The sequence below is a fragment of the Sciurus vulgaris genome, assembly GCF_902686455.1.
Source record: "Sciurus vulgaris genome assembly, chromosome: 6".
NCBI classification, from domain to species: domain Eukaryota; kingdom Metazoa; phylum Chordata; class Mammalia; order Rodentia; family Sciuridae; genus Sciurus; species Sciurus vulgaris.
In genome coordinates, this window is record NC_136466.1 from 95,252,112 (window position 1) to 95,273,731 (window position 21,620).

At 36.9% G+C, this 21,620-nt stretch overlaps 1 protein-coding gene across 1 annotated transcript in view; it reads right to left on the bottom strand.

Annotated features, from left to right (window-relative positions):
* Positions 1-21,620, bottom strand: part of ADGRV1 (adhesion G protein-coupled receptor V1) — a gene marked incomplete at its 5' end in the record, with an annotated part of 585,014 nt that overhangs the window by 61,124 nt on the left and 502,270 nt on the right. The window contains 1 exon segment of the mRNA XM_079143469.1: positions 1,041-1,162. Within this exon segment, the coding sequence (XP_078999595.1) occupies positions 1,041-1,162 (122 nt within the window).

A 21,620-nucleotide genomic window follows, 5' to 3' on the forward strand; every position in this document is an offset into this window, starting at 1 on the left:
CTCAGCTCTCACAATGCTCTGTTAATATGCCAGAGTATGTTCTTTTAGCTAATTTTTACTCCCTTGAATCATCAAACCGTAGAAGGGCAGAGATGTCTTCTCCACCTGGGGAACTGGAAGCACTAGTACATTGCTGGGCAGGAGTAGGTGTTCAGTTACATGTATAAAGAGGCCCATATATCAATTTGTATCAACTTGATTCCTAATCTTTAAGGTATTATGTATTTTTCCCTTTCTAGACTGACATTATACCTAGATTAGATACCACCATGTAAGCTATGTTCTGACTGAAGAATTTGTCTTTTAAAGAGTCACACATAAAGATACACACATGCTCCTTGCGAGATGGTGTCCAAAATAAGTACTAGGTAGAGGTACTTCTGATAAATTGAACAAATTATTTTAGTCTAGGACAGATCTTTTCACTTTGGAAAATAAAGAAAAGTGTTCATTTATCCTATTTGTTAATTATGGGATGTATTTTTCCACTTAACAAAAGCACTAAAAGCTTTAATTTTGGGGCAGTTATATAATTTCTAGTTATGCTATTCAGGAAAACTCACAAACTAATTAAAGTTGGACACTGTGGGACACAGGGATATCAATTCATTTCTCAGGAAAACCAAACATCCTCATACACTCTTAAGCATTAGGCTTAATGGGATTGCTTAGTCACTGCTGTTTCACTCTTCAGCTTATCTACTTTCTAGACATAGCCATAGTTCATGTGCACAGTTCCTACATGGTTGCCTGCAAAGTTCATTGACATCAATCTTGCTGAAAAAACATATTTTATAGTTTACTTGAATGTTACCAAAGAGAAGAATAAATTTTTATATCTTCCCTATCTATAGGATAAGCAAGTTAGAATCCTAGCCATATTTCAGATGTTAAAGATTTAGCCCCCTTTAATTATTCTATAACTCTGTATGATGCTACTAAGTGCATTCTATACATAAACTCTTAAATCTTTGGTATTGACACTCAATATCATGTATTCATTGAATGTGTCTTGTCACTAACCAGACCATAAGGCTTACCTTCAGACTGTTGAAAATGACAAAGAGGACCAACATCCAGAACTGTCGGTAGGCCATGTGCAGTCCTCCCCAGAGCCACGCCATAGAAATCAGGGCAAAGAGGTATAAAATCAGGGGAATTTCTAGAAATAGTTAAAAAAGAAAAAGAATGTTGAGCTTTATAAGACTACATAGTTATACATATACACAAAAATATTTTTTATTTCTTTCCTGTGATAGATACTCTATGCCTAAGAACCCATTTTAACAGAACAATCCTGGAAATCCTATTCTCATGCCAAAGAAGGTAATGCATATCCCTGAGTCCACATTCTTTCTGCTTTTCCAATGGGTCTGCTGTTAGGCCTGGTGACTGGGAAAGAAAAGAACTGTCCTTCTCCTATACTACCACCTGCTGGACTGTACAGGAAGTACCACGTCGACTATGGAGTCCAGTAAATCTGTTCCACCAGAACAGAAGGAAGGAGTGTGCTCCCCAAATTAGCATATCCCAACCAGGCATTTAAGATCAGAAGTCTTATACATTTTTTTGGGTGATGGAAAACGTGTATTCAACTCTTTTTTTTTTTTTTTTTTTTTTTTTTTTTTTTTAACTCAGAAGACCTGAAAATATATTGTGATTGTTAAGAGCAAAGATGAAGTGATGAATTCACCGTCAACACTGAATTCATTCTCATTCGTGTTCTCAAGCAATGTGTTTCAGTGGTTTTCTAAACAGGGTTCTTTTTTTTTTCATACCCAAGGAACTTTATTACCATTTCTATTTGTCTATTTTGAATTTTATTTGATATTTGGGTTTAGGAATAATTTTAAAGAGGGGATTTTAATATTTAGATGACAACTTTTATAAGATTTAGAAAGTGAATGAGATATTAGAAGCCACAATAAACATATGTTCAAGCTGTTGAAAGATATCAGAAAGAACTATACTACTGCCAACTCTCCTGACAGATCTGAGAGTCTTATTTACCCACCATCATCAATTAACACTAAAGTCGTATCTTAAATTTTTGATTCATTTTGAAGTTGCCAACCTGATCCTCCTTTACCCTAGGAATACTCTGATGTATATTTTCTACAAAGACATTTTCCTGTGTAGACACAATATCATCAAATAGGGAAATTAACTTTGAAACATCACTACCATCCCCATGTCTGAATTATTCTAATAACTTCCTTTGGACAGAAAGATCCAGCCTTGTATGACTGACACGTTCTGTAGTCTTCTTTAATCCCAAGTGGTTCTGTGTCTTTGACTTTTCTGACACAGATACTTTTGATGATTACCAAACAGTTTTTCTTCTAGAGTGCCATTTAATTTGATTCTATGTGATGTTTTCTCTGGATTAGATTTAGATTGTAGACTTTGGCAGAAATCACGCAAGTGATGCTAAGTTCTTCTTAATAGCACTCTTAATAGCATAAGAATTCCATTTGTCCTCCTAGGGAAGATGCTCATTTTAGTCACTTGACGAAGGAGGTGGTTTCCCAGATTCTCCACTGTAAAGTGAGCCTTTACAGAGGATAAGACCTTTATAATTAATAAGTATCTTATGTGGCATTACTTAGAAACTGTGTATCTTTTTCTTTATCAAGTATTTGATTTGTTCTTTTATTTATTTTTATAATAGGAACTCCTAGATTTCTATTTTATTTAGTGAGTTATTATCTATTCTTATTTTCATTCATTTTGATGCCCAAACTGTCCATACTGGGAGCTGCTTCAAGAGGGGTTCTGTGCCTTTCTTATGTTCCTCATTATCCTGTTAGCACCTACTTGTTATTGGCTCAAGATATCTCAAAGGTTTACTTTCCTAGTCCTGTTTTCTCTTAGGAGAGAATGAAATTTAGAAACCATGGTCTGGGGCTAGGTATGGTCATTGTTTTTGCTGCTCCTACACTCTCTCAGTAACCAGAGCTAGAAATTAGATGCATGCATCCCACCCCAACACACATACTTACATCTACAGCTGTTTTCCCTTATTCTTGGAGGATACATTCTCAGAACCCAGAGGAGGCCTGAAACTATAAATAGTACTGAACCTTATATACACTGTTTATATATATAATATATGGTTATATATTCCTAAATTTATATACCCATGATGAAGTTGAGACATTTTCTTTTACTTCATGACTTCTCTTTGATATATCCAAATTGCTAGCATCACTCTTGCACTTGTGAGACTTTATTAATGGTTACTTGAGCACAAACAAAGCAATACTGCTCCAGTTGATACTACAACCAAGATGGCTACTATGTGACTAATGGGCAGGTAGTGTACACTGAATATACTGGACAAAGACATGATTTATATTCTAGTTAGATGGATCTGGATGGCATAAGACTTAATCATACTATACAGAATGGTGTGCAATTTAAAACATGAATGACTTATTTCTGAAATTTTCCATTTAATATTTTCTGACAAAGGTTGATCATGGATAACTGAAATCACAGATGGAGATGACTATTGTATATTTCTGTATCTATCTTCAAATAATGAAAATCATTAGTTCACACCAGTACTTTCAATTCCAACCCAATACAACAGGATTAATTGTAGTTTCTTCCCTTTCCATATTTTGTAACTACCCTTTCTGTTACTGAGAATTGCATTCCCCGTATTTTAATGTATTCAAATACATTATTGTTGTTGGGCCCAGTGGCACCTGCCTGTAATCCCAGCAGCTCGGGAAGCTATGGCAGGAGGATCGTGAGTTCAACGCCAGCCTCAGCAAAAGCAAGGTGCTAAGCAACTAAATAAAATACAAAATAGGGCTCAGAATGTGGCTCAGTGGTCGAGTGCCACTGAGTTCAATCCCCGGTACACCTCCATCCCCTCCCCCCCAAAATAAATAAATTCATTTTTCTTAATGTATTTACCTAGCTGATCTACTCATCTCCCTCTCTTGTCATTCCTCCCCTTAAACCCAAGACCTCTCAGCCTTCTGTCACTTCATGCTAGGCTGTACCACCCTCACTTGGATACCCTTCTAGTGGTGACTGGAGGCAGCTTGGGCAATTTTCCTCTTTGCTTTCACTGTGTAAGTACAAAGTTCTATTTATGGCACTGTGTAGAGTACAAAAAGACATGCCCAATTTATATGCCCAATTTACACAGACAACTAGGACCCAAATTTCCAAAATTTGGCCTGAAAGTTCTTTTTAGTAATTAGAGCAAAGCAAGTGCCATATGCTGAAAGGACCTGGTGGAGAAGCCAACAGAACACACCAGGGCTGAATAAAAATACCCAGAGCCCATGTTTTTCCAGAACTCTGCAGAAAAGTGTGGTAGCTTGGCTCTACAGACCAGAAACTCTGAAAGGAAGAAAGCCCATTAGAATACCTTAGTGTACTGAACAACAGCCCCACACTGGCTTTCCAGAAGTGCATCAGAGATGAAGGTATGATTTCAAAGAAGAACCGTATTTAGAGGCATTTCTGGGTTTTATGGACTTGAAGCTAATAAAACCTGGGGGACTTCTTTAAGTGTAAAACCGTGTAAAACAGGACCTCAAAGGCATTCTATGCAGGTGAGAGGTCCTGAAAGTAAAGCTTCATCAGCTTTGTCATTACCCTCTTTGGGGCCTCAGCAGGAAAAGAATTGTTGTGGGTAGGTGATGGCCATGAACGTGGGGGGAGGGCATGTTAAATAACCGCTATAGATTCCATTTGGCAAATTTAAAATTCATGCCCTATTTGGTGGAAATCACTTTGGTTTATTATTTTCCAAGTTGTCTCAGATTTGGTGAGCTACTCAAGTTCTTTGCTGCCTATAAATCTATGTTTACTGAATAAGGAATTTATCATTGGCAATGTTAGAAACAACTTATATTTAGGACTTGACTAGTTAACATAAAACAACCATGTCAATGTTCTCATTAAAAAGAGGCTCCCCAAACAAAGTATTGGGCCCAAGTGATAAAGATATGTATATAAAAGACTGTGTTATTCAGAATATATAAAGAATTTCTGAAACTCATCAATGACAAAATGGAAAATGGAATTTAGACATTTCTCTAAAGTACTCTGATAAGAGAGAGCTCAGTGCTGCCTTGCCTCTTCCACCATGTGACGACACAACAAGAAATCATCTTCTATAAACCAGAAAGTAGGGCCCTTAGCAAACAACAAACTGTTGGCACCTTGGTCTTAGACTTCTCAGCCTTCCAAACCATGATAAATACACATTTTTTTGTTGTTTGTAGGCTAACCAGTCTCTGATATTTTGTTGTAGTAGCCAAAACAGACTAAGACACTCAGACTTAAATAGGAATATGATTCTGATATATGCTATAAGATGGACAATCTTGAAAACATTTTGTTAAATGAAATAAGCCCTACACAAAAGGACAATTTCACTTATGTGAGGGTCCTAGAATAAGTAAATTTATAGAGATGAACATGAAAAATAGAATAGAGGTTACCAGGAGATGGGAGGAGGGGAGAATAGCAAGTTTTTAAATGGATATAGTTTCTGTCTGGGATGATGAGAAAGTTCTGGAAATTGTGATAGCAAAGATGGCTCCACCACATTGTGAATGTACTTAATAATATTGAACTGCACACTGAAAATAGTTAAATGTTAAATTTTATGCTATATATATTTTATTACAATTGAGAAAATGGAAAAAAGGGTATACTAAGGAAATCAGGCTTGTGTCAAGATTAAGTTCTACTACAGGGAGAAAAAAAGTGAAATCATCAAAGTATTTAAATACTTAAATTAGCAAGGAGTCTATTGTGAAAAACAAAGTACTTAGAAAATGTTTTAGTGGAAGAAATTACTTATAGAAAGGAAGAAAATTAGCAAATGGATAAGTGAGTTAGTACTACTATCACTAAAAGTATTTTCAAGGAGTTGGTAGACTCCATTGAGAATATATCACATCTTTTTATTTTTTTGTGGAAAATATGATTTCAATGAATTTAATTGCCATTTTTAAGGAAAATGTAGTGCAATATTATGTTTTCCTTGTAATTGCAGCCTTTAAGCTATGCACCAGTGATAACAATAATGGCTTTATTATGGAAATCACACTGCATTTACATGAGGTTGAAATTTGTTCTGTGTTTACAATCTTCTAAAGTGCTTATTTTAATTTTCCCTCACTGACCTTCTGATTCTAACAATTTGAGATGCGTTACTAAAACAAACTCATCAAAATAAAACAAGGAACACAACTGTAAAATGGTGTGGATTTAAGGTATTTGTTGCTCTATTTCCAAGAGTAGGCATGCATTACATTTAAATTAGTTAAAAAAAAAAAAAAAGATATCCAAAGATCTTATTTCCGAAACATGGGTTTTTATTTTAAAATTGACAGACACATAGAGGTGAGGAAGATTCAGTGATCTGAGCCAAGTCTTGGTGAGAAATATCAATTGTGTTTCTGAACTTTAACAAGGGTCAACACTAATTCCAAAATTCCTTGTCACCCGGCAGCATTCAAGTTTACCAAGAGGTATTCAGAGGATGACAAGGCACAAATGTATGAACTTCCAAATCAGCATCAGAATACTGTGGGTGGAATAGATTACAGTAAAGCTTATGGATTAAGTTTACGAACTGTTCAAAGAAACCCCATACACCTCATTTGGTTAGTTTGAATTCCTAACTTCTGATCACTAGTCCTATATGTAGCTTCAATTTTAGAATTTCCTTTCCACTTTAGGACTTCTCCAACACATTGTCATATATGTTGAAGTTTGATCACATTCAGTCACTGAAAACTTTCTGGCCAACATACTTAAAATGGACCTCTCAGCATCCTGTATTCCACTCCCTCTCCCTCTTTCCTGATTCACTTTCTTCACAGTACTTATAAACATCTAATTTGTTATATAATATATGTGATGGTTAATTTTATATGTCAATTTCACTAGGCTAAGGGATGCCAAGATATCTGATTAAACTATTTCTGGGTGTGTCTATGAGGGTGTTTACAGAAGAGATTAGCCTTTGAGAGTTTGAACTGAGTAAAGCCGAGGGCCCTAGCCAATGTAGGTGGGCACCCTCTAAATAGAATAAAAACCTGGAAATGCTTTATCTTCCTCTGCCTGACTGATTGGACTGGGACACCGATCTTCTCCTACCCTCAGCACTCCTGATTCGCAGGTCTTCAGATGTGAACTGGAACCCACAACATTCACTCTCTGATTCTTAGGCTTTTGAACTACACACCATAAGCCTTCTTGGGTCCCCAGTTCAAGGTGGCAAATTGTGAAGACCTCTCAGTATTCATCATCACATGAGCCAATACTTTATGGTGTATCTCCTATTGCTTCTCTGGAAAACCTTAATACAGTTTACACATTTGCTCATTGTTTGATCCCCTTCTAGAATATAAGCCCAATGAAACCATTATCTCAATCATATAGAATTAAACCTTGTTCATCAAAATAGGGTCCAAAAATTAGTTGAATGACTAAATAAGAGCTAACTTATAATTCAGCTTTTACAGGACTGGCTAAGAGAATATTCTAAACTAAAAGTAAAATTGAGATCTAAATTTGTAATGCTCAGTATTTCTTTTACCCTCTATTTAAACAGTAACAAAAGTGTAGAGAGAGATTTGGGTTTTGCAGCAGGGACAAAGTGGCTCCTGGGCTACAGAGGCTTGAACAAAATTTAGGCTTCTGACTTGTAGGTAAAGTTGCATATGAATAACATTTCATGGCCAGTGATTCTTCCCTGTGATTGTATGTTTGATCATTTCCCAGAATCAATTCAGTTTATTCAAAATGTCCATAGATATGCCAATTTCAGGGACATCGAGGAGTCAAATCTACTCAGTGATGCTGACACTAAAACTCTTTGACCAGGAATCACCAAAAGAAATTCATTTTATATGTGAACTATATAATCTCAAAAGAAGAATTTTATGAAGCCTAAGTTAACATCTTGTCCCCAGTCTATTCTGTTCTATTCCACTTACTCTGTTATCCCTTTCCATTCCATTCCATTCTGCTTAAAGTATGTTGGCAATGGGACTCACCATTGCGTTGTGACCCACAGTTTGCAAATCTCTGGAAGGTCATTTGAGTAGCTTGTAGGTTATCTTGGATGTGAAAATGGGTGCAGGAGCCATAACCATACTGGAGGCCTATAGCAACCACCTTTTCACATGGATTGAACCTGACCCTTACTGATATGGCAAGGATGAAAGCCTGATTGAGAATGAATTGGGCAGGTGAGCTACTGGACCTACAGGCATAGAAGACAGTCAGTACTGGCCTGGAGCATATTTTACAGAGATGAAGAGAATGTGAGCAAATTCTCCATTCAGTCTCAAGGTCTACTGAGAACCTACAGTGCTTTGTCAATTGCTAAGCTAGGACAGTCCTGGAAGCTAAAGGACAGTTTAGTGTCAGGCCTACTTTGAGTGTGATTTATTGGGATAGGAAAAAATGGTGAAAACCTAGAATTATGGTCTCGCCTTGCAAAAGCTATATATAATTTTCAATTTGCAGGCTATAATTTTGAATCTAAGGAGAATAACCAAGTTAGATGAGACATACCCACATGGACCTCGCAAGAACTGTTATTAGAGTAATTCTATTTGAACCATGTACTTCAAAGTTGCCAGATAATATTCTACTGGCGGGGGTGTATATGTGTGTGTGTGTCAATTAAGTCTGTGACTTTTAAGGAAAAGGTAAAACAGTTTTCTTCTTGTGAGAAAAAAATGTCTCGGAACTATGGGAAGGGGAATTTGTCACTTGGGTTCATAGCTGACATAGTAATTTTCTACACACTTCATAAATGTTTCATAAAGTAAAATTATGATGAAAGTTTTTAGGAGATCAGAGTTCTAAAACAAACATGAAATCAGCCGACTAACAATTGAAGACTGGCTTAACCTAGTTTTTTAACTACATTACCAGTTCCTCAGCCTTTAAAGAGCTCCAAACACTTATCTACAGGCATGCTCAGGCATCTAACAGCAATTTCCAACACACCAGCTTTTGAAATACAATGAAAATGCACAATGTATCTGTATTTTGAATCTTTCTAGACAGCCTCACAATTTTTAGAAATTAGTTACTTTGTATTTGGCAATGATTAGCCAGTTAGGTTTTATAGATAGTTTGATAGGACATCACAGAATAGTCATTAAGATTTAACAGGCTCAAGTTCAGCACTGAAGTCTCCAGTTAAATCTGACACAATGTCTCAGAAAAATTAACACTAAAGATAACTCTGTGCATGCAAGAAAATATTTTTATGGGGTGTTAAATATGTCAGTTCCCAGCACTACTTTGTGGTAGATCTTCAAGCTGGAAAAATGCCAGCTTACCTCAAAGTTCATTTCCTTTCTTTAATTTGGTTCCCTAGTCATCAAGACAAAAAAAAAAAAAAAAAAAAAAAACAAACCAAAAAACCAAAAACAAAAAAAAAACACGAATATAAATTCAAAATTTCATTTGATTTTAAAAAAAAATTTCCTTGGCCAATGTCACTATTCTAAAAAGTCCACACAGGTTCAATCCTTTATTTCTCTGTCAATGTAATTAGTCGTATATCTTCTTCCAAAAGCTATCAGATTATCAGGGCATCACCTCTCCTTAGAAATAAGGTTCTATTTCTCCAAAGCTTTGGGTATATGACTTATTCTCTGTTGTTAAATAACTATATTTATACATGGAGAAAAATGAATACCAAACCCACATACAGAGCAGTTCTTAGGAATATGCAACAACTGACCCCTAAGCAGCCAGGTATCTGCTTAGGCTTATCATCATCCATTTAAACAAAGACACAGCAGCCACAGGTGGGATGGGGATTTTTATGCACATGGGAATCAACATGCATCTTAATGCTCATTTTTTACTAACAAACTTGGAACAAGCCCCTACAGAGAAAAGGAAGAGAAACAATTGTGTTAAGAAATAAAGGCAATCCCCAGACTGAATACCATGTGTATTATCTAGTGGGAGGAAGCTGTCCAAAAAATCCCACAACTTTCCCCTGCCTATTTTGACAATATTTGCATATTAGTGGCCAAAGTAATTTGATCCAAGTCTTTTTTTAAAATTTATTTTTATTGTAAACAAATGGGATACATGTTGTTTCTGTTTGTACATGGAGTAACAGCATACCATTTGCATAATCATACATTTACATAGGGTAATGATGTTTGATTCATTTCGTTATTTTTCCTTCCCCCCCACCCCTCCCACCTCTCTTTCCCCTCTATACAGTCCCTCCTTCCTCTATTCTTGCCCCCCTCCTACCCCCCATTACATGTCATCATCCACTTATCAATGAGATCATTCGTCTTTTGGATTTTTGAGATTGGCTAATCTCACTTAGCATGATATTCTCCAATTTCACCCATTTGTCTGCAAATGCCATAATTTTATTATTCTTTATAGCTGAGTAATATTCCATTGTATATATATATACCACAGTTTATTTATCCATTCATCAATTGAAGGGCATCTAGGTTGGTTCCACAGTGTGGCTATTGTGAACTGAGCAGCTATGAACATTGATGTGGCTGTATCTCTGTAGTATGCTGATTTTAAGTCCTTTGGATATAGGCCGAGGAGTGGGATAGCTGGGTCAAATGGTGGGTCCATTCCAAGTTTTCTAAGGAATCTCCACACTGCTTTCCAGAGTGGCCGCACTAATTTGCAGCCCCACCAGCAATGTATGAGTGTACCTTTTTCCCCACATCCTCTCCAACACCTATTGTTGCTTTGCTTGTATTCTTGATAATCACCATTCTAATTGGGGTGAGATGAAATCTTAGTGTAGTTTTGATTTGCATTTCTCTTATTACTAAAGATGGTGAACATTTTTTCATATGTTTGTTGTACATCTTCTTCTGTGAAGTGTCTGTTCAGTTCCTTAGCCCATTTGTTGATTGGGTTATTTGTATTCTTCGTGTAGAGGTTTTTGAGTTCTTTATATATTCTGGAAATTAGCGCTCTATCTGAAGTATGATTGGCAAAGATATTCTCCCACTCTGTAGGCTCTCTCTTCACATTACTGATAGTTTCCTTTGCTGAGAGAAAGCTATTTAGTTTGAATCTATCCCAGTTATTGATTCTTGCTTTTATTTCTTGTGCTATGGGAGTCCTGTTAAGGAAGTCTGATCCTAAGCCAACAAGTTGAAGGTTTGGACCTACTTTTTCTTCTATAAGATGAAGGATCTCTGGTCTGATTTCAAGGTCCTTGATCTATTATGAGTTGATTTTTGTGCAGGATGAGAGATAGGGCTTTAGTTTCATTCTGTTACATATGGATTTCCAGTTTTCCCAGCACCATTTGTTGAAGAGGCTATCTTTTCTCCATTGCATATTTTTGGCCCCTTTGTCTAGTATGAGAAAATTGTATTTATTTGGGTTTGTGTCCGTGTCCTCTATTCTGTACCATTGATCTACCTGTCTATTTTGGTGCCAATACCATGCCGTTTTTGTTACTATTGCTTTGTAATAGAGTTTAAGTTCTGGTATTGCGATACCCCCTATTTCATTCTTTCTGCTGAGGATTGCTTTAGCTATTCTGGGTTTCTTATTCTTCCAGATGAATTTCATGATTGCTTGCTCTATTTCTGTAAGGTACGTCATTGGGATTTTAATTGGAATCGCATTGAATCTGTATAGCACTTTTGGTAGTATGGCCATTTTGACAATATTAATTCTGCTTATCCAAGAACATGGGAGATCTTTCCATCTTCTAAGGTCTTCTTCAATTTCTTTCTGTAATGTTTTGTAGCTTTCATTGTAGAGATCTTTTACCTCTTTGGTTAGATTGATGCCCAAGTTTTTTTTTTTTTTTTTTTTGAGGCTATTGCAAATGGAGTTTTTTCCTCATTTCCCTCTCAGCTGTTTCATCGCTTGCATATAAAAATCCAAGTCTTTGCACCCAAAGATGACTATTACTTTTTCTTTCTCTATTGTCCCTGTCACATGTAGCTTTTCATTTTTGTGGATTTTTAATTCCAGCTTCCCCCGCACCCCATGTTTTCTCCCCTTTCATGTGAAATTCAAACTGTAATGGTCGAATTGGTTCACAGTGTCTGACATTACTACAAAATGTAAGGTAGGTGTTATGGCTTAATCTTTTCCTAGGCTCAAAATTATGCTTTTATTTATTTATTTATTTTAAGAACAAGAGAACTGGGGTCTATTTAACTCCAGAAGCCACAGGTTAGACATTAGTAGATAAGATAAATGAATGAGTAGTCATACAGTTTTTTGGTTCCTGTGTTTTGCAAGCCCCACATGGAGTGGTTTTTACTCTTTAAGCCCATTTTTAATAGGTTGACAAGAATTCTATGTTGTCTTATGTTGTTCTGTGTTTGTTTCATCCTTTTGTCTTTTTTCCTGGTAAAGTTAATCCATTTACCAACTTAGTGGAACACATTTGTATATTAAAAAAAAAAATCTCTTTTCATGATGACAAAGCAAAGCAGCTTAACTATACCATATAATAATGAATTAAATATTTATTGCACTCTGGCCCCGAGGGGGAGGATGGTGCTAGGGAAACCACTGCCCTTCTTCAAGACCCTAACTAAATGTGTGTAAGGATAAAATATCATTCACTTTAATTACTTATTAATTGGAAACCACAGTGATTTACATTATCTTTTTTTTTGACATTTTTTCCATTTTTTTATTTAAAAATCATAAATTTACATAAAACCGTACAACAGAATTTGAAATAACTATGCAATATTTTTACTCTTTTCTACAAACCAATTTTGATTTCTCATTTCAAATTTATGCATCCTAATTATAAGTCACATTATTTACTTTCTTGAAAGTTGTTTATATGAAAGTTTATACCTTGCTCCTGTCAAATTCAATTTAAAAAGATCTCTTTTGAATATGGGTTCTCAGCTAATTAAATTAGAAAAGAAAAAGTAGGCATGGAAGGTGAAAAGTTATGACCATGCACAATTTATACATTCAAAAACTTGGAATAGTATTGTAGTTGTGAACATGGACTCTGGAGCCAGATTATTTGAGGGCCATTTACTAGCTGTGTGTCCTTAGTTAAATCACTTAACTGCTCTGGAGTCTCAATTTCCCTATCTGTAAATTGAATATAATATTAGTACTTCCCAAATAAGATGTGAATTTAGTGAGGACATAATGAATGAAACGCAGAATATTTAATAAGAGTTCCAAACAAACTTTAACTATTCCATGTTATTCAAGAAATGTATATTTTTACCATAAAAATGCATTGGGTAAAATGAAATAGATGAGAGGATGGATTATATATGCATCTTCTTTCCAAGATTATATACATATTAAGATGTAGGGTATACATAAGCATACATATATACATACACACAGGCAAATGTGTACAGGTACATGCCCTATAGAAAAAAGTAGTTGTCAGGTAGTAGCTTGCAATGAGCAGTGAAATGTAAGGTCACATGTTTATTTTAAGTTAATCTTCAAGTTTTCTTTAATTTACTGTCAAGGTAGATGAGTAAATAATTTGTAGCAGATAACCTGTAGAAAAAACACTGGTACACAAACCTTGAGGATAAACAAACAGAAGTAAAGGAGATAATGGTGGAGGGATGCCTCAAGAAAGAAGAATTTATGGGACTAACTTTTTTGTTTGTTTGTTTTTTGTACTGGGAATTGAACCCAGGGGCACTTAACTACTAAGCCACATCCCCAGTCCCTTCTTATAGTTTATTTAGAGGCAGGGTCTCATTGAGTTGCTTAGGGCCTCACTGAGTTGCTGAGGCTGGCTTTGAACTTTGGCGATCCTCCTGCCTCAAACTTCCAAGCTGCTGAGATTACAGGTGTGTTGCCACCACACCCAGCTATGAGACTAACTCTTGACAGGAACCATAAAAGTCAAGATAAAACCAGAAGGTATGGTGCCTAGTGTCTCTACTAGCTCAGAAGGGAGGATCTTTTGTGTGTAGGGACAGTAAGGTAACTTCTGACTGGCCACTGACCCAAATTCTACATTAACAGGGGATTGACTTGTAGATGAAGCACCCTGAACAGAACGACCACCATGACAGTTCTGGAGAGGACCCACTGAGGTAAAAATCTTTACTGCCCACCGTAAAGGAGGAGCTGAACACCTGATTGTCAAGGAGTGAAGTAAAAGGTCCCCTGTTCTGGTAAACATCAAACAGTAATAAATTTAGAGACAGTATTTTCTCTTATGTTGTTCTCTGCTTGGATATGGCCCACTCTCCCTAGATAGTGCTCTCTGCTTGAGCCTCACTTTGCTTTTACTTTATTTTCACCTCATTCCACCCTACTGTCACTTATAATAAAGTTCTCTTGTATGGCTTTTCGTGTCTGACTTTAAATTTTCCTAATTGGAACACAGGAACTGAAATTTGGAGATTCAGCTCCCTGCTTTCCTGTAACATATTACTTAGTGCCTTGACTTGGAAAAACAGCCAACTACAGGACAGGTATTTTCACCTGTTTCTCTCCCAACTTTGGTTGAGATGATGTATAACTTAGCCTCTGATATCTTGTCTTTTGCTTCGGACTTCTCCGTGCATACTTTCCTCTGCCAAAAGCTCCTCAGTATCAGGACTATGTGTTCAGTCTGTCCTGTAATCTTGTTGCATTTGCTCAACACACTATCGTTCTGGTTGGCATGCAGACTTATACTTTCTCTTGCTTTCTGTGGCAGTTTTTGATTTTGAGCAGGGCCACTACAGAGGCAAAGAGACTATCTCCACTACTGTGGCTGTTGTCTTACGGCTGTTGTTATGACTCACTCTAGGAATAGGCATTATGCCATCTCATTTTGGAGGTTATACCTCCAAAGTCTGAAGGGTACTTAAGTTACCATCTTTGTCTGCTATGATTCTTATTCTTTTCTTTATAGCATTTATCCTATTGTTATTTCTGGACTTGCTATTTCCAACAGTGACACAAAAACCTCTATTCCCCTTCTCAACATCAAGCCTAAGCTACTCTTAAAATGTTATACAAAAGGGTTAAGGGCCACTTCCCCAAGTTATATCATAAAGTTATTAAAAATGGTTCTTAGATTATAAACTTGAACAATAAAGTGTTCAGCAAATAAGCCACAAGTTGCAGAATTTGGACAAGCATGCTATACCAAGTTCTTGGGAACCGAGAGAGGGGCACCTCTTGGTTCTGGGTTGTGAATGGAATGTACAGGAGGGATGCCTTCATACATCCATCTCTCTTGGAGATCTGTACTGCTGAGGGATGTCTGGGGTATTGAGAGTCTGGCTTTATTTATTTTACAGATGGGAAATCCTCACTGGGTTTTAGTTCACAATGGTTAGAGTAGATAGTCCAGCAGGCTTCAATCTTTTCCACAGCTGCTCATGGAAGAGGAGACAAAAAATTATCAGGGGACTAGAAAAATAATGGTCAGAATTTCCTGACATATAAGCTTTTTACTCTCTTGATCAAAACAGCAGGTTACCTATTTCCTTAGATGCCTGTCTGATATCCATCTGGAATGTAAGCTACGTAAGCAAGTGCCCAAATCAGTTTGAGACCAGAGGGGGAAAAAGTATCATTTTTTTTTCAATACAAGCTGCTGTAGGACATAAAAGACTGTTTTTTCTTTTACTCCAGGATTCGGCTCTTTTAATAAGTTCTTCCCTAAATGGTTTTCTCTTCTCTTCAAATGGATATAGCAAAGAAAAATGGGAATATCCCATACGTACAATGTTGGTTTTTTTTTCCCTTGAAAACCTTTTTCTGAGGACTTCATGAGCTCCCACATTCTTTAAACAAAAGAGGTTAACAGTAGGAGTTATGTATTATAAAAGAGAAACCTAATTATACAAACGTTTAAGAGGAGAAACAGGTATGTTCCATGTACAGTATGAGGGAAACCTTTGTGAAGAAGAAATTTCATCTTCAAGTTTGACCTTGAAGATGAGCAGTATTCAAATATATAGCTATTGATATTAATGTAGTAGGAATAGCATAAAGAGAGGCAAAACAGCAAACAAGTAAATCTATAAATTGTACCTTTGGGTTAGAGTTTTTTGTTTTTTGTTTTTTGTTTTGTTTTTTTTTTGATACTGGGGATTGATTGAATATAGAGTGCTTTACCACTGAGCTACATCCCCAGGTCTTTTTATTTTTTTACTGAGACAGCTCCTGCTAGGTTTCCCAGGTTGACACTGAATTTGTGATCCTCCTGCCTCAGCCTCCTGTGTCACTGGGATTACAGGTATGTTGGCACCTTGCTTGACTGGAGTTAAAGGTCTGTGAAGGTGAATAACGAGAAGATGTTTCAGCATCAGGTTGTGAAGGGTTCCTGAGGGCCAGGTTAAGCAACAAAGAATTATTTTATAGCAAATGGAAAGCCATTTAACATTTCCAAGAAGAGGTGTGGCATGATCAAAACAGAGCTTAGTCTCATAGGAAAGTAAACAGGTTGGTGGCAAGAAGACAGGAGGCAGGGACACAGGTAACTACTACAGTGAGCTAAACAGGTAACAGCGAAGGCCTGAGGCAAAACAGCAGATGAGCAGCTCTCACAATGAACAGAAAGGAATGGACACACAGGACAGAGAGAGAATCTACTGCAGTGCTCCCAAACCAGAGAACAACTAGAAAGCCTAAAAACATACAGATGGTGGGCCCTAATCACCAGGGATCCAGTAAGTCTGTAGACTTTCAAATCATAATTTCTGAAAGCAGAATTGATCTGGATGGTTATTCGGTTTTGACAAAAAGTCGATGACTGCAGTGAATAAAACCACAGTGGTGTCTAGGTTAGGAAAGCAAGAAAAGGATTAAGAGGAAGAAGGAAAAGGAAAGGAGAAAGAATAACACTGAGACTGGAGCAACTGGGGCAAGATGGAGGAGCAAGGTTGACAATTTTTGTGTTTCTTAAAGTTGAGACATCAGAAAGAAACCCAGGTGAATATATCTAAAAGTAGAAGAAAATGTGTGCCTATAAGCAGAGAGACGAGTCAGACTCTGGAAGATTTGAAAATTACTACCATGATATAAAAAAAAGGCAGAGGCAATCTTGAGAACATATGCTTCAGAGTTTTGTCACAAGAAGAAAGAGCCATGACCTCTAGTCAGCAGGAAAATAAAAAGAGTGTCTTGAAAACCAAGGGTGAACTTTCAAGGTTGGGGTGGTTATCAGTTCTGATTTTTGCAAAGGAATTTAAGGATAAGCACATGAGGAGAAAGACCAGTGGACTTGGTGTCCAGGTTGTGGGTAAAGAAGGAAAAAGAATAAGCAAGGTACTTTCAGTGCTCAGCAGTGAACAGAAGGTGATGAGTGTGAAGTACTGGAGAAGTACTGGTAAAGCATGGGAAAGGCAGGGCGGTAACTTGATAAAGCAGCAATGTTATGAGTAAGCTCCTCTAGGCAGTGGAAAGGGAGGCATGTTTTCAGGTGGAGGGAAAAGACCCGGAGGAGAGGTATTTATGATGGAAAGTGCCAAGTGAAGGAGATATAGATGAATAGTATAATCAGGAGGACTGACTTTAGTCAATCCTGTGGCTTACTTTCTCATGTAAGGTAGGAGGAGCAGTATCCACAAGGGAGACAACAAGAAGAAATGAAATTAAGGACAGTTGAATGAGATAACATCATGTTGTTTTTATCTCTTGTATAGAGTGGATAGAGTGGATAGAAGGTATTAAACATAAGACTTATGGGCAGCGGGCTCTGTTTCAAAGATTACTTAAGAATCAATTAAAGATAATCCAAAGGATTTCTGAGAAGCGGAGATGGCTCAGTTAAGGTTACCTAGAATAAATTAGTATCCATTACAGAGTACCACTAATTGACTGATAAAAGAAGAGGACTGTGTGGCATGAATTGGCCTGGTGGCTGGCAAGATGAAAGAGAAGTCCAGTTGGTGAGGAAATTGAAGGAGCTACAGCAAATATACTTGAAGTCCCCAATCTCAGGTTCATCACTGGATTCGGAGAAGACAGTGAAAAGTTGAAATAAGAAAGGGGTGGGGGTCACAGTGAGGATACAGAGCAACTTAGAAGAAGCAACCAGGAGAGAAGGACAGAGAGAGGTGTGTTCAGAGAGCTATGGAGAGAGAGGAAAGGGGGAAGAATGGAGAATGTCATGAAGATTATAGCCACAGTAACATGAATGCGAAGATGGAACAAGCACAAAGCACAGATTTCAAAATAAAAAAAAGTATTACACAAGGACATTATGGCCTTCAAGTGCAACAAGGAACAAAAATATTTTTGACATTCCATTAGTTGGAAGAAGGGGTCTTTGTAACTGGTTTCATGTTATTTTATGAGGCAGCCTATTTCAGTTATGATAAGGCAACTCAAAGAGTACTTTGTGAGGATCATTTGTTACTGCCTTTTGGCCCAGTGAAATTTAAACTTCACCTTTGATATAGTGTACTTTTCTTCCAAAAGAAAAAATATATATAAAAATATCATTTTCCTCTTCTCAACTTTTTGGATTTTACAATGTGTAAACTAATAAGTATGGTGTTATGGCTTGAGGCACTGTGCCAACCATGCATTTTTTAATAAAATTATGATTCAGTTGCTAACATCCCAGATTACCTGTCCCAACTTCCTATTCATCTAGCACTAGCAACCCTATTTTACTTTATTTCTGGATCTTAAATGTTTTACCAGTTGATCAATTTAATTACAGCGTGATCACACAAACTTACTTTGAGGACCATATATTTCTTAAAGAACAGCATAGGCACTGAATCATACATTGGAAGTAATTTTAAACAATGAGAATGGCAATAAGTAATACATGGAAAAAGTTGCAAACTTACAATTTAGACCTAAGAACTTGTGATTTGGTCAGCTACATAGCCATGGTATGAATGGATCACCATTTTGATGCCAGCCAAGGTCATTCACAGACTAGGTCAAGGACAAAATGTAATGTTTTCAATGTCATTAATAGTGTAAGACAAAATAGCCTTGAAAAACTGGCATTTTTACTGTCTAATTAAGTTTTATATAGATTCTTTGGCAATGGTCTAAATAAAAATTCTAGCAATACATTCTGAAAAGCCACTCTATTTTCATTAGCCAAAAGTTGAATGGAAGATAATAGTCATCTACTAAAAAAGGGTTTTTTTTTTTGTTCACTCTTAAATAGAAGCAATAAACATGCATGACTATTTTATGTAGTTTTCAAAGGAGTAGGAAGTAATGACTCATTGGTAATTTTTTCAAGATAAATAAAGAAAAATTATAGGAGGAGCTAATTCTTTAGAAAAGTGGGAAAGTCTATTCATGATGGGTATCAAGAAAGAAACTGAATCCAATTTCATTCCTTCTCTTTCACCAGCATAAATGATAAAATCAAGTGAGAGTGAGCTCAGTTATGCTAGGTCCAGATTTATCTGAAATCATGTCACTTTTAAGTAACAGCACCAGGTAAGTACGGCTAGGGCATATAAAGTTTATATGGTGGAGTAGTAGAAATTTCCTTTTATTCTATAGTCTAAGGATCATCACAGAATGATTTAAATGACATAATCAGAATCCTTCAATATGGAATGAAGACTGATGTGAATCCAGAAATATCAGTCTCTACACAGTAGCAATAGCCTGAGATAACAGGTGAAATAACCCAGGTGCCATGGACTGGACTGAGTTCCTGACTCCTCATATTTGTATGTTAAAGCCCTGACTCCCACTGTGATGGATTTCAGATGTGCCTTCAGAAGGTGATTAGATCACAAGGGTGGAGGCTTCATGAAGGAATTAGTGACATTACAAGAAGGAATATGAGAGGAACCTCTCTCCCTGCCACGTGAGGGGACAGTGAGAAGACAGATACATTGTCAAGAGGGTAGTTATGATAAATGGTATCCCCAAAAGCTCCTGTGTCAATGCAGAAATGTTCATAGGTAAAATAAGTAGATGAGAACTGTAACTTAATCAATTTATCCTAATTTGAATGGACTGGCTGAGTGCTAACTTGTAGGCAGATGGGGTCTGGCTGGAGGAGGTGGGTCCCTGGGGGCTTGCCTTGGAAAGGTGCATCTTCCCTGTGGTCCCTTCCCTTCTCTTTGCTTCCTGATCTCACTATGAACTGAGCAGTTTTCCTTTGACAAGACCTTCAGCCATGAAGCTCCACCTCATCACAGCTCCAAAGCCATGGGACCTGGTCATTCATAAACTAAACCTCTGAAATCTAGCCAACATAAACTTCCGCTCTTCTAAGTTGTTCTGGTCAAGTATTTTGGTCACAGAAACATAAAGCTGACAAACACAAGGGTCCTCAACAGGACCTGAATCAGCTGGCATCTTGGTCTTGGACTTGGAGCCCCCAGAACTGTGAAAATAAGTCTGCTATTCAATTCACCTATACTATGATATTTTGTGTAGCAGCCAGAGCTGACTAGAACACGAGGTATAATCATGAAGAAAGAAAAGGAGAAGGATATTTGAGAAATATTTAGAAAGAGTATAGAGGAGGGACTTATGTATGTATCTGTATTCTGTACTAAGGACACATTTAAATGGTTGTTATGCTAATAAAAATACCAACACATATTGAATACTCGGCAAGTTCCAGGGAGTATACTAAGTACTTTATATGAACTAGCATTTCACCCTCCAAACAGTCCTATAAAATTAAGTGTATTATAATACCTGCATTACCTATGAGAACAGTGAGAAAAACTAGGGATGTTTCATTTCCAGAAAGAGAGTGGGCAGTCTTCTTTGAATATCAGAGGCTGAAGTGGAAGATGAAGGAATAATTTTACAGCCCAGATTCCTTCCTTCTAGTTCTTTCTGGATAATGGAAGCTAATAATTATTTTTATGAAATTAAAGTTTTCTAAGATTAATGTTTACATGTTGTGATTATTGATGAGTCTTTTTAAAAGTTTTTTTTTTTAGTTGTAGATGGACACAATACCTTTGTTTTATTTATGTATTTATTTATTTATTTTAATGTGGTGCTGAGGATCAAGCCTAGTGCTGAGGCTTGAGCCCAGTGCCTCACACATGCTAGGCAAGCACTCTGCCACTGAGCCACAACCCCAGCCCCTATCAGTGAGTCTTGATACCAGAATGGCTAGGGTTGAGCATTGGTGCTGGCAGCTTTGGTGGCTCTGGAGAGCTTATGAGTCACCTCTGCTTCTCACCTCAACTCCATGATTAACAGCACTGTAAATGTGGAATTTTTCTAAGCCTTCCACTTCCCAAGTTTCTTTTCCCTGATTGAAGTAATAATAATACCTGCTTCATAGGCTACATGTAAAAAATTAGGATAAAACATGTATATGCAAAATTCTTAGCTTAATGCCTGGCAAATGGGAAATATCAATAGTTAGTGATGGTGGTGATGGAGATGATGATGATAATGACCACTATGTGGACAACTAGGATCCAAGTAAACTCATGCCTGCTACTTATATGCAAATGTAGCCCAATAATATTTCCTTTAACCCTAGTACATCCATGCTTTCTGCCCTTTGCCTAACTAGAAAATAAATGTGAGTTAAATATAACAGCTTAGTATTAAGATAGGATGAATGGGCAGCTACCTGTGTTGCCAGTCATCAGTATTCCACTGAGACTAGGGAAAAGGCAGTCACTGAGGTAAAGATCAGGAAACTTGATTTCTAGAAAGACCCAGTTCTT